The 13,788-nt window shown below is 36.2% G+C and overlaps 3 protein-coding genes across 3 annotated transcripts; 2 read left to right on the plus strand and 1 right to left on the minus strand.

Annotated features, from left to right (window-relative positions):
* The first annotated feature begins 133 nt into the window (after positions 1–133).
* Positions 134–3,730, plus strand: LOC106453767. The gene is made up of 6 exons (XM_013895979.2): positions 134–269; positions 448–882; positions 1,482–1,745; positions 1,837–2,426; positions 2,743–3,573; positions 3,647–3,730. Exons 1-6 carry the CDS (start codon positions 134–136, stop codon positions 3,728–3,730), a joined length of 2,340 nt encoding a protein of 779 aa, XP_013751433.2.
* A 1,109-nt stretch (positions 3,731–4,839) lies between these two features.
* Positions 4,840–7,694, minus strand: LOC106453769. Its single transcript, XM_013895980.1, has 5 exons — positions 7,038–7,694; positions 6,300–6,941; positions 6,085–6,219; positions 5,644–5,990; positions 4,840–5,347 (listed from the first exon to the last, which is right to left on the minus strand). The coding sequence occupies exons 1-5, from the start codon at positions 7,692–7,694 to the stop codon at positions 4,840–4,842; spliced, it is 2,289 nt and encodes a 762-aa protein (XP_013751434.1).
* A 3,247-nt stretch (positions 7,695–10,941) lies between these two features.
* Positions 10,942–13,038, plus strand: LOC111216046 (gibberellin 2-beta-dioxygenase 7-like). Its single transcript, XM_022720326.1, has 3 exons — positions 10,942–11,387; positions 11,836–12,157; positions 12,808–13,038. The coding sequence occupies exons 1-3, from the start codon at positions 10,942–10,944 to the stop codon at positions 13,036–13,038; spliced, it is 999 nt and encodes a 332-aa protein (XP_022576047.1).
* Positions 13,039–13,788: the final 750 nt, after the last annotated feature.

Raw genomic sequence — 13,788 nt, forward strand, 5'->3', positions numbered from 1 at the left:
AAATAGCAAACATACTAACATGCCAGTGTTATTTGATTAAGATCTAGTCGGAGGCGATCCCATAAGATGCGCTAAGAGTGTCTTGGAGCTACTATTCGATGAACAACAACTGATAATTGTTTATCGTATGGCAATGGAGATAGACGCCGCACTCGCGTGTGATGACGATATTCAACATTCTCCTCCCCAACTACCGTACCAAACGTTACCACTTCAGGGCCCCAACAATCATGCGCATCAAGTATTGCCACTTCATCCATTCAACAACGGTACGTTTTGTTAATATCACATAACCCTTTTTTGTCTAATCCGGATTTTCACTCCACATCCGAATATTTTAACAAATATCCACATTTGGTCTTATGTAATCAAATTATTATACAATATCCAGATTATCACATTCAATGTAACTAACGATTCTTTTTTTCCTTATACTTTGTAACGTAGTGACCGCAACTCAACCTCCGGGTTTTGCTTCTCAGCCATTAAACCCAATCTCTCCAGACCATTCCTCTGATATATTTAGAGGTGCCAGTCTAGACATCGAGAGAGGAAGGGGTCTCCCACGTCTACCAAATGCGTGGGGTGAAACGAGTGATGACGACGACGACTTCTGGGATGGTATGCATGATGACCCAATTCCTCCTCCCCCCCAGCCGAGACCAACACAAGGTCTTTTATCACTATCCCAGCCCGCAAAGCCATGTCAGATGACAGCTAGAGCAACTGTTACGCTTCTTAGCGATGGAGACAGCTCTGGTTCACAAACTGGCTCATCTGATGGACTCATTGCTGATATCACTCATATCAGGACGCCCCCGCTGTTAGGGATTCCGGTTCACTCACATCATCGACCTGTTGGTGGAGGAACATTTGAACAAGGTAGTTTGCACATTTCCAATAAATCCTATTTTTCCAATATATAATTACGCATTAATGTTCCTTCTCATTCAATATTTATTCCACGGGTGGCACGTCCAATGCGCCCGCTCTACCAAACAGAAACCTGCTTCAGTCTTTCATGCAAGGAAGTGGGAGTGGCAGTGGTCCTTCACTTGATCTGCGTTTGGGTCTCGATACTGATAACAAAAATGGATCGGGGAGTAGTTACGTCAACTTGGGGGACTCATCCTCTGACACCGACGAGAATGATGGTGGGTTTGGTCCGACTCAATAGATTTGGAGCTAATTGCATGTTTTACTATGACGAAGCTAGGGTCTTATATCTATGTTTGCTTGTTTACTTTTAATATTTGCGGCGGAGTAAATCCGGATTTTGTTGCTATATGTCTCCTTTCATAGCCGGATTGATGTCTTTTTAACCGGGTGGCAATGTTGTACCTTTTTCATGTCTTCAGTTTACGTAATGCAATCTATGTTACTAAATCATTAAACCATAGTCAAACCACAAGAGTGTCAATTAGATTTATTTACAAACATCTACTGATTTCTAATCAACATCAGTTATGGAAAATTTGTAGGATCAAAGCAACCAATAGACGACATTGTATACGTCGGCATGATTTTCAAAAGCAGGGAAGAGTTCAAACACCACATGGCTAAATATGCGATCAAAAATAAATTCCGGTTTCGTAACTCAAGGTCTTCTCCAGATGGGATGGTATTACGATGCTTTAGTAGCACTTGTAACTGGCGTGTATACGCCAAAAGGATGAAAAACGTAACTTCCTACGAAATTCGAAGAGTTGACTTGCAACACACGTGTTCTGTTGATTCACGTGCTGGTATTACACAACTGCTTATCCTTACTACTATAATTACATATTATCCAAAAAACAGTAAATTACAAACTGTCTAAACACGTGATACGTGTAGGGTATCAAAGCCAAGCTACACATTCGGTCATTTGGGAGATGATGAAAGCCAGGTTTGGCGGTAGTGGCGCTGGACCTCGTCCTGGAGAAATAAGACAGGTCATGCAAGGTGACCACAATGTCCGTATTTCATATTGGAAAGCTTGGAGATCTAGACAAATTGCTCTGGACTTTGCTAAAGGATCTTCTGGCGCTTCTTTCAACCTGATTCCAGACTACCTGAAGCAGTTGGTTCAAGCAAATCCAGGGACGAAGACAGCTTTACATACGGAATTTGAGGATGGAGTTGGCCAAAGATTCAAGTACTTGTTCATTTCGATTGGAGCATGCATTGAAGGGTATAGGTATCTAAGGAAAGTTGTAATCGTTGACGGATCACATCTCCGGGGAAAATACGCTGGATGCCTTTTGTCCGCTTGCGCTCAAGATGGAAACTACCAAGTTTATCCATTAGCTATTGCGATAGTCGATGGCGAGAACGACAAGGCATGCGAGTGGTTCCTTGAAAACTTATTGGAGGTCGTACCACAGTCTGAGGATTTGGTATTTGTCTCGGATCGCCACTCTTCGATTTATTACGCAATAGCGAAGGTTCGTGATCACATCTATCTTTCATGTCGTAATATCCTGTTTCAATATTAGTAATCCTTGCATTGACAAAAGTTGCTGTATTATATATATATAACTGGATAACCCACAGTCCAATAACCGGCTTTTAAATATGGATACGTAACCACATAAAACCGGTTTTAAAGTATGGACATGTAACCACATAAACCGGTTTCTAAATATGGATATGTAACCACATAAAACCGGTTTCAATGTATGGATTATTATTTGCATTTACTGGGTATGGTCCTTCCACGTATTCATGTGATTTATGTTTTCCAAATTCTTTGTTCTGTAGGTCTATCCGCTTGCTAGGCATTGCGCCTGTGTGTTGCATCTGCAAAGAAACATAAAGACTCATTTCAAGAACAAGCATCTAGGTTACATGGTTGGAAAAGCGGCTAGGGCTTACAAGGTTTCAGAATTTTACCGCATATTCAACGAGATCAAGAAGATAAATCCTTCCTGCGCAGACTACCTAATCGGCATTGGATTTGAGCACTGGTCGCGTTCCCACTTCAAAGGTCAGAGATACAACATCATGACCAGCAATGTTGCTGAATCATGGAACGCTGTCCTTCGCGAAGCTCGCGAGTTCCCTATCAAACCACTCGTTGAATTTATCAGAGACAAGCTAATGCAGTGGTTCGCTACTAGAAGAGCTACAACCTGCATTTCATCCGACACCCTTACTCCGCGAGTTGCAGAGATAGTAGCTGCTAATTTCGACCTCGGGGGTGGATATGGCGTGACAAATGTGAACCGGTCTGAGTATCAAGTGAGTGACAAGGAAGGAATTGTCTTCCATGTCAACCTAGTTAAAAAGACATGTAGCTGCAACGAGTTCCAGACTCTACTGATTCCTTGTTCCCATGTGATTGCTGCAGCTGTTTTTGGTAAAGTTAGAGTTGAAAGCCTTGTCTCTCATTTTTACACTCTAGAGAATCTACTGGTTGCTTATGATATGGACATACTACCGGTTACAGACTCAGCTCCCACTCCAGTGCCTCTTGAGATCCATACTGATGATGTTGTTACTGATGTTAATGTCGAGTTAATTCCGCCAACTACTAGACGTCCTCCTGGTCGTCCAAGGAAATCCAGAATCCTCTCTCGTGGAGAAATCAGGGTAAGACTTCCAATTATCATTCCCTTCTAAATAACTTGTACAACTCTTACATAACTATAACTGTTTATTGCAGATGAAGCCACAGAGGAAGAAACACATATGCAGCCGCTGTAAGGCAAGTGGTCACAACAAGGCTACTTGCAAGATGCCAATATAAGTTATTTCGGAGTATGTTTATGGGAAAGATGGTCGACTCGGATGATGAAGGTGTAAGGCAAGATCGGTGGTAGCTGTTGCTGGGCAGCATTAGGATTATGATTCCTAATCATTTATGTGAAATATAATAACCAGTTATGGTAGTGGCAGGATTGTATTATTACCCGAGACTATATTATAAATAAAGATCCATCCATTTTCCCATAGCTTCTTCTTCGATGAATGTTATAACACTCATATTACACCCACACAAACTATCGAAATCCAAATTTTTTAAATCTCAAGGTCACAAATCCAGATATTGTACATATATTTACGTATCATATCTGGTTCTACCAAAACATATCCTTGATGGTACTCCGGTTATTTTATTGCAATCCAGTTATTCAATGAGTATGGTTGGTCGAATACATTTTTAGTTGGTTATGACAAAAAAACACTCAATACGTGGGAAAGAGTAATTTAGGTGTATAACCTTTATATCCAGAGTTCAATTCATGGTTCAATTCACTTAAATCTAATTAATTTCGACAAGTATTAGTTTGCTATTCACAGATTTCAATTCATGGTTAACAAATGACACAGTCATTTTCATAATTTTTAGAAGGTAGACTCATTTAGCATTTAATTCATTTTTAATCAGAACTCAACCCACCAAATACGGTTCTACTTTTCATACAATCACGCATATCAACTATAAATATCACCATGTTTGATCAATATCCTTCACACTTCGATCAACTAATATCACCTAAAGCTTGAACCATTCCTATTCTGAAAAGAGTCATTTAGAAACTTAATCCGGATCATAGAGAACATACATACCCACTAAATCCAGTCTTTGTAATTTTTTAAAGGATTTAATTTATTATTAATCAGAATATGACCTAGGAAATCCAGATCACATTCTGATACACAATCTCTAAAATTCATTATTGAACACAACACACTAAATAGGCATACATAAACCACGATAACATGCATCAATTTTCATACATAAACCAAGTATTCATCAAGTCAGAGATACAAATTAACCGAAAACACACTGAAAATCCAAACATAATTCAAAATACGGTGCAATTAAACAAGCTTACACATTAACTGATCTTATCACTTCAGCTCCTCATGGAGCTCATATGCCATCACAGCTGCACCCTTTGCTTCTAAGATTACATGATCAGCATTGACTGATCGGCAACCCTCCAACCCTCCAATTGAATGATTCCACATTAGCACCATTGCAGTAATGCCGGAGACGCTTTCTTCCTTGTTTTGTCCTACTCCTTTTACCCTCTCAATAACCATTGGATCTAAATTCTCCTCGTAGGCCGACCCACACGCCTGTTTGAGCAGATACGGAAAAGCCTCCGCTATGGGTGTAAGGTCTTTCACAATATCCTTGTCACTCTTAATCGACGTGTTGCAATCGAGGACATAGATTTTCCACTTCTCGCAGTCAATACAAACTCCCACCCAGTGTTTTTTGTCAAAGTTGAATGGCAGGTAAAACCGACGTATCATACATATTGAATCCTTTATATTGTATAGAAAATCCAATGTACCTTTTGGGAACACGTGACCTTCTTTGTTCTTGCACTTGGCGAACTTGGAGTAATTTCTTGCCAGAGATCCAGCAAATTTGGTATCAAAGAACTCATCTCTTGTACTCCTTTCACTGATTAGATGTTTGTCTTGAATTGTACGGAGTATACGGGTGAGTAGATCGACAATCTTTGCGGTGAGAGGACGGGATCTTTCAGCGATGTCCTTAATGTCCTTATCCGACACGGATAGTCCGGCCACATTGATAACATTACAAAACCAAGCATTGCGTTAAAACTGCACTTTAAATCCGGTTGTATACAACAGAAGCTGGATACACATAATCAATGTCTGATCCGGTTATTTACTTACAATGAGGTCAGAAGCTTCTCCCCTAATTGCTGGTATTTTGTTAGAGTATCTTCACTGTTTGACGACACAAACAGCAACACAGGGGCTTGACGACCAGGACCCACTATGTTATGCCCGCATTCGTAATCGGCCATCAAATTGGTGGGAAATATTTTTTGTCTCTTGCTTTTCCTACACACGTTATTTGCCTCCACATCCTCCTTCCCTTCGTCATGCGCAACATTTAGATCTGCAGCTAGCCTTACTGTCCCAAACTGCTCATTACAAGGACTTCTCTCCTGCTGAGTGAGACCGAGTGAAAAACTAGGAGTAGCAGGTGCTTGTTCCTTTGTCGCATTGTCGGTTACCTAGTAACCATAATTATGTCATCTTCTATTTACAAATTCATTCTCAATCACCATATCCTATATGTAGCAAGACACCATGAGTTTACAAACTGACCTTTATCTCATCGACTCCATCCTTCCTCATATGAGTGTGGCTCGATGCTAATAGAGCAGTCCCGTCGTTATCTGGAACAATAGGGACGCTGGCCTCGGCTCCAACGTCTTGACGTCCATCAACAACGCCGACCTCCTAATTATGTGTTTCAAATAATCTATTAACTCATTACCCGGGAACTACATTATTAGTAAATTAGTTAGTTTCATACTCACCTGAACCTGGATGTTCTGGCGCGGAGGCGTCCTGTACTGTTCGATGCTCCCCATAATATTTCGGATGGTATCCCGATAAAACGCTTCCTCTACACTTCCTCCACCTACTGGATTTATCGGGGCAGTTGGTGTGACTATAGGAACTCCTGGAGGATGTGTTGATGGTCCAACTGCTTCTTTAAGAGCCAAGCTAATCTGCCCCTGAATATCCTCTTTTATTTTTCCCATCCATTCTCCCACCTCTGTTTTTATGGCCCCATGCCACACTCCTATCTTTGTGATCATATCATCAACGGCTCTCATTGTAGATGACACATTCCCATCAATCCTATCCAGATCCGGCTTTATCATATCCATCAAAACAGCAGCAACTTCACAATTTCCTCCATCTACACCGGTTGGTTTCACTGGTGCTTTTCTACTTTTCTTCTCTTTACCTCGTACTTTTGCATCCTCTCTCATCCTCTCCACATCAGCCTTTGTGGCTCCACCTTTAAACATAGAGGCACTAAACTTATAGCCTTCATTTATAAGCTTCACTAGATTGTCAACCCCAACATCTTCCACATCATCAGACCATCCGAGCGTACTCTCATCCAATGGTCGGCTTGGATCTTCATCAATTATGCTCTTCACATACACCTGCAATGCAACATAAACCACCAGCTGAGAAACATAATAATCACACTTTATATATATTTTCGGTTGTTCTTCGATAAGAATTGTTCATTACACAACCTCAGTTTTCTTGTTGAGGTTACGGGCGTGAGCAGGGCTTAGCGTTTGCTTTTTTGATGACCTTTCAGACCCTTCCTCAACATCGTCCGCGCTTTCTGATTCTGAAAAAGAACATGTTTCTTGGACTACTTCTGTTAAAGAGGGTACAGCTTCTACCAGTACTAGCTGAAGAGCTAGAGCGAAGCCCTTCACGGCAATTGTATTTTGCGACAGTGAGATCTCATCTCTTTCTTTTATACTATTCATCAGCATCTTGTACGCCAATCTCCCCCACGGGAATGAATAGAAGTCATCCAGATCCTCAATGGCCTCAGCATGCTCTCTGGAGATCTTCATATTCAGGCTTGTAGGCAGCAGGACAGAAGAGAGAATAGCCAGACATGCAAACTTAATCCGGGTTTCTCTATCCCTTACTGTTCTCCGGCGGAGCATCTTGATTACAGAAGCTACAGTCACAACCTCCACTTTCCCAAACAACGAAGGCCAGTATGGCTTCTCAGTAATAGTCTCCTTAATCTTCATCTTCGATTTAGGTGGAAATGTACCACATGGAAGCCCAGTTACTATTGCAAACTCTCGCAGCGAGAATCTAATCGGCTGTCCGGCAAACCTAAACCACACCTCGTGCTTTTTCTTTACCTTCAGCTGCCTTGACATCATGTACCTCGCGAATCTTCCCGAAAACTATGGCTTATCTCCAATGTCGATTATCTTCCCAAAAGATGATGCCCGTATAGAGAGTATTTCTTCTTCATCAAGCCCTTTGATTTTTTTTTTATCGCTCGAGATGATTGGTAGGTCAGAACCCTGACTCCGACGGGCTCTTCTCCGGCAGCAAACATCATTTCCGGTAACGACCCCATATTATTTTGATTTACGTTATCTCCGATGTCAACTATGGGAGACGACGCCATTTTCGTTTAAAGATGACCACCCCAGCTATAATTTTTTTTTAGTATGTCGATAACCAATTAAAACGTTTTGAGTTCCCGATGAAGAACCGTATAGAATATAACAATATCTCAGACATCATTACTTGCGTGTAGTAGGTCACTCTCTAGTAGCCAATAGGGGAGCGTAGGTTTAGCACATGAGCACAGAGAATGTCAGCTAATACTATCGACCTAAGTGTAGGGGTATAAATGGAATATTCACCTTTCTTATATTTTGCCAAAACAACATGGTCAGATACTTAATAACCACCCCTTTTATGGTTATTCACCTGAATGACTCTATAATATATACTAAACACATGTTAAAATTTATTTTATGTTTAAAATAATACGTCTTATGTTTCATGATACAAGTAACTTTAGCTAAAACCACAAAAATTAAAAAAAAAAATATATATATATATATATATAATTAAAAAAAATGTTTAACATAAAAAATTTATTCAAAAATACATGTTTGAATTTTCTATGCAATTTTGTTAGTTAATAATGGTGGACCGTAAACTTAAAAAAAAACTACTTTTGAATACTATTAGCTTAGAATTATGGAAAATAATTAAATACAGAAAATAATATATTTATTATCAATTTTTATGTTTTCTTAATACGTACACACATAAACATACATTTTTAAGAACAGATGGAATAATATTTAATACATAGATAATATATAACTGAAGTAATCATAAATGAGTATATATGGATTTTCATAGTCACACGACTCACACCATACCAATACATGCAAAATTGCATTTTATACGAAAACAACTTATATTTTGAAATAAGAACAAAACTTTAAAACTATTTTTATTATAAAAAGAGTATATGATGAACAAACTAACTTGATTTTACTTTTTAAGAAAGTTAAAAAAGTTACAAGAATATTATCTGATATAAATTATATATATTTATAAAATAAAAAGAAAAACCCCAATAATTCAAACCACTATCAGAAAATTAGATAGTGTTTCATGGATTAAACTTAAACTGGTTTAAAGTAAAAGCAAACAAAAGAAAATTCGTTTTGAACTCAGTCACAAATTTTCCGATCTAAAGAGACTGTATTCTTAAAAATCAGCCACAGCAATAATTGTTTTTAAAAAATCCTCATCTAAAAGTCGAATCCAATATGTCCGGTCTAACCGGCCATGAATAACGGTTTGGATTAGCGTTTATACCAGTTCTAATTTAGCCTAGCAAATTGCCGCCAAATTGAGTAAACGGATGCAAGTTATCTGACTTTTCAAATTCGTTTTCATTTAATTTAATGTGCTTACTGAAAATAGGAAAAAAATTCTAAATAAGAGTTCCGAAGTTTCAAGAATCTGCTTGTCGACATGAGAGACAACCATTAAAAGCTTTTGTTTATGTGTTTCATTTGATTCAGCTGAAACGTAATATTTATTTATTAAATAAGAAAGGTTTTACAAAAGAAAAAATCCAATCTATAATATTATTTGTGAAGTAAAGTTTTGCAATTAAGCTCTCACGTTAAAAATTATAGTGGTTAATATCGTTTATACCCTTAATGAATAAAATGTATAAATAAATCTATACTATTATTTGCGAAGTAAATTTTGCAACGGAACTCTCACGTTAAAAGTTAGAGCGGTTAATATCGTTTATACCCTTAATGAATTTTATATATAATTAATTATATAATCAAAAACAAATTTTTATTAATAATATTAACTTTTTTAAAAATTAGACAATTCTTATATATTGTGTTGTTATCTTAAAACATATTTTTCAATTATAAAATTTAAAAATAAACTATAAAACAATTAAAATAAATTCAGTGGTTAAAGTCAATGTTATCTTTAATAAATTTTAATTAAACATATATATTTAATTAGATTTTTGTCATATATATATGTTTGATTTAATTTTTTTGAAAATATAAATAATAAGTTATTATATGCTGGTTTTTTAATTAATAAAAAATAAACTAATAAATATTTGTAAAACGATTAAATTACTGGTTATATTTCGATGAGAATGTTATTTATATGTTTTTTATGTGGTACGGAGATTAAGCGTACGAACTCTTCATTCATACTAAAAATTTATAATATTTGGGTCAAAAATTAATGTAAATTCACACATGCTTGTTAAGTCTTTCAAGAGTTTTCTCGGGATTTTTTGATAAAATAAAAAAACTATTGTAAGGGCTGAAAGAGAAAGAGAAAGAGAAAGAGAAAGAAACATAAACATGTGGTTTCATAGCTTGAGAAACTATAATTAATGCTTGATCGAGTCTTAACGATAGTCCATAGAGTCACCAACTCACCATGGACTTGGTCAAGACACATCGACCATCAAATATTTACGGAATCCATTATATATTTAATTAAACTTTTTCCTTTTTTTTATGCAGGCCCATTATATTTATATTTCCCCATCTAGCAAAATGATTAGGAAGGTTTCTTCACTTTTATGTTTGTCTGAACGGTATGTCACGTACGTATGAGCTTATGCACCATATAAATTATAAAATATATTTGCTTCGTATTTTTCACGACATATATAGCTGTGTATTATTGTGGCAATTAATGCGTGATGTATGTTTTTTGTGAAATTTTATTAAACCCACAATAAGATGAAAATATCAAACGCTAAATCTACGTCAACAGATTAATATGTTCTCTAATTAAGCTACTTTTCGTTAGTATTATATAGACATATTTTTCAACGTTTTTCTCTTGAAAAAGCACATGTTGATATTATTATGTATCAGCCCTAAATGGTATCTAATCATTTCTCTAACAGTACATGATCTTTAATAATTTGCTCCGTCTACAGAAGATTTGACAGCGACACACATGAAATTTTATATCTATATATAGAGGGTAAGGGTTTTTCCCTCATATATCGATATAAAGGAAAAGAAAAGAATAGTTGAAAAGAACCACTTCTCAAATTTCATTTCTTCCCAACCATAGCAGCTTTACATGGCTTCTCGACCTCCCTTTGAGACCCATTTCTCATCCATTTTTGGAAGCTCCTTTCCGAGATCAACTAGTGATGAACCAACCGTCCAAACCTCAGGTATAAAGCTTCCGGTGATCGATCTTAGCCATCTAACTAATGGCGAGGAAGTCACGCGCAAAAGATGTGTGAAACAAATGGTTGAGGCAGCAAAAGAGTGGGGGTTCTTTCAAGTTGTGAACCATGGGATTCCCAAAGAAGTCTTTGAGATGATGTTTCGTGAAGACAAGAAATTCTTTGACCGATCCTTTAATGAAAAAGTCCGAGAAAAGTTTTCGGACTCATCAAAGCATTGTTACCGGTGGGGAAACCCTAACGCCACTTCCCCGACTCAGTACTCCTTTTCTGAAGCGTTTCACATCACTCTTGCTGAGATCTTAAGTTTTTCTGATGAGGGCAACAACTTCAGGTTTCAAACTACTTTATTTGATTTGAGATCTGTCGTATGATGAAACCCTAGTTCTTGAATTGTGTTTACTTTTAATAACTATAAATTATTGAATTTCAAATAGTGATTTCATTTCAGGACAAAATTCTTAGCAAGTCACAATAACTCGTTAAGATTTTTTGTAACCTTTTTCTGAAATTTGGTATGGGTAAATGGAAATATTTTAATTTTTTGGAATGAAAATTTAAGGTTCTTTGGAAGGTCAAGGTTCATAGTCACAGAGCGTCTATCTAGTAGTATATATACATAGCAAATTATTTTATAGTTATAGAAAACTCTGATAACATTCTATATATAGAGATCGGTCGGTTGTTAAAGATACACATAAATACAACATCATATCATTATTATACGATCATATAGATGAAGAAACATTCAATTATTTTATTTATTTTATCCTTTTTTACAGAAGAACCGTTGCAATGTATGTGCAAGAGGTAGCTCGAGTAGCACACATGATATGCGAAATACTGGGGAATCAAGTGAAAGTGAACTCGAAGTATTTCGAGAATATTTTTGCACTACAAAACAGTTTTCTAAGGCTTAACAAGTATCACCCTTGTGTTTTTGGTTCGCAAGTGTTTGGTCTGGTTCCTCATACCGATACAAGTTTCATCACCATACTCGCTCAAGATCAAATCGGAGGACTAGAATTGAAGAAAAATGGACAATGGATTGGCGTAAAACCTTGCTCGGAGGCTCTTACTGTGAACATTGGTGACATGTTTCAGGTAACTTTTAATCATTAATTATCAAAGTTTTTAAGCTTACATGTTGTCTCATTTAAAAATCGTTCTACTTAGTTCTAAACTTCTAAATTATTTGTGACTAATTCTCAACCCAATGACTTAGACTATAGAAGTCTAAGAGTACATATCAAACTATAAAGGAAGTTATCTGGTTTAGTATATAAAAGAATGTTATCCGAGATATGTAAGTAAATAGAATGAAAAAGAAAGGTTTTTCGTTTTCAATTTTTCTGTTATCACCAATCAAAAATTCATTTATTCATATATTCTTTTAATCTAGTTACAACAGTATCTTTAACTAATTCCAAGGAAAACAAAATAATGAATTTACTACGTAAGTTGTGATAAAAAAAAATTCCTTTACCAAGTAGTTTCAATATGAATCATCTGGATCATAAGAAAACATTCAGGGGAAACCCTAACTCTTTAAAAAAAAAACGTTTTCGGAGTTGTGGACATAAAGTTATGTGTAAGATTCTAGTCCCTAAAACTTAACACTACTAATCCAAAATCGAATAGATGTTTTTGTTATAAGTAATCTAATAGATGTTGCTAATCACTTGACTTTGTTCTTACAATTAGGTAATTAATCATCCTAAAATCTAACTAATTATCTTATGTATACGCTATAGGCACTGAGCAATGGAGTGTACCAGAGCGTTAGACATAGAGTGATACCTCCAGCAAACGTGGAGAGGTTGTCGATAGCATTCTTCATATGTCCCTATCAGGAAACAGAGATTGAATTCTCTGGGAATCCGAAGAAGTATAGAAGATTCAGTTTCAGAGAGTACAAAGAGCAGAGTGAACGTGATGTTAAAGAAACTGGTGATAAGGTAGGCTTGTCTAGGTTTATCATCTGATCCATCTCTTTGACCTTTGATATACAGAAGTTAAAAATAATGTTTTCGTTTTTCTCTTGCTGTTATTCCCCAAACTCATGAGTTTAACATCTATGCTCAAACCACAAGGTCTACTAATAATGAAATGTAAGAAAACTAATGTTTTATATAAATATATCTTCCATATTTCTGTTAGACACATTTTCTCTCATGCCAGTATTTTTTTCAATCGTTATATAACTTGCTGTTGAACTTATGATCAGTTGTGGTACCCAATACCCCTTCTGTAGCTATTGTGGTTAGCAGTAGCACTGCCCTCCAAAAAGAGGTTGCACTCTGCTTTTCAATGAGATTGACGTAAGTCCAGCACTAATTAAAATTGTGAAATGAATAATCATTTCGTTCAATCATTTTGTCATTTTGCACATAAATGGAAAATAAAAAAATGTCCGTTTGGGGATATTCGAACAAAAATATAAAAGACTAAAAATAAAATAAAATAAAAGTAACATTACATTTTGTGTGGTAGTTTTAGTCCAATATTTTTGATAGATGCATAGCAGATATCCGAGCTTTGATTCCATTTTGTTCGAGTCAAAATTTTATAGTTTAAGTTCGTTTTCACAATATTCGGATATGTCTAGATATTTTATATATAGTTACATATAATTAGATATCTAATCCAGTTAAAAAATATAATATAGTAGAAAATATAAAAGTATAATTTTATGTTTTTCAAAACAAAATTGATTAAAATGAAGGGATAAATGT

Source organism: Brassica napus, chromosome A5, assembly GCF_020379485.1.
Source record: "Brassica napus cultivar Da-Ae chromosome A5, Da-Ae, whole genome shotgun sequence".
Classification (NCBI taxonomy): Eukaryota; Viridiplantae; Streptophyta; class Magnoliopsida; order Brassicales; family Brassicaceae; genus Brassica; species Brassica napus.

Excerpts from the sequence above, each read along its gene's own strand:
- LOC111216046 (XM_022720326.1), top strand. The coding sequence starts at position 10,942 with ATGGCTTCTCGACCTCCCTTTGAGACCCATTTCTCATCCATTTTTGGA. Across the intron at positions 11,388-11,835 it reads GATGAGGGCAACAACTTCAG|AAGAACCGTTGCAATGTATG; the intron begins GTTTCAAACTAC and ends CCTTTTTTACAG. Across the intron at positions 12,158-12,807 it reads ACATTGGTGACATGTTTCAG|GCACTGAGCAATGGAGTGTA; the intron begins GTAACTTTTAAT and ends TATACGCTATAG.
- LOC106453769 (XM_013895980.1), bottom strand. The coding sequence starts at position 7,694 with ATGTCAAGGCAGCTGAAGGTAAAGAAAAAGCACGAGGTGTGGTTTAGG. Across the intron at positions 6,220-6,299 it reads GCCAGAACATCCAGGTTCAG|GAGGTCGGCGTTGTTGATGG; the intron begins GTGAGTATGAAA and ends ACACATAATTAG. Across the intron at positions 5,348-5,643 it reads GAGAAGCTTCTGACCTCATT|AAATTACTCCAAGTTCGCCA; the intron begins GTAAGTAAATAA and ends ATCTCTGGCAAG.
- LOC106453767 (XM_013895979.2), top strand. The coding sequence starts at position 134 with ATGGAGATAGACGCCGCACTCGCGTGTGATGACGATATTCAACATTCT. Across the intron at positions 270-447 it reads ACTTCATCCATTCAACAACG|TGACCGCAACTCAACCTCCG; the intron begins GTACGTTTTGTT and ends TTTGTAACGTAG. Across the intron at positions 3,574-3,646 it reads TCTCTCGTGGAGAAATCAGG|ATGAAGCCACAGAGGAAGAA; the intron begins GTAAGACTTCCA and ends TGTTTATTGCAG.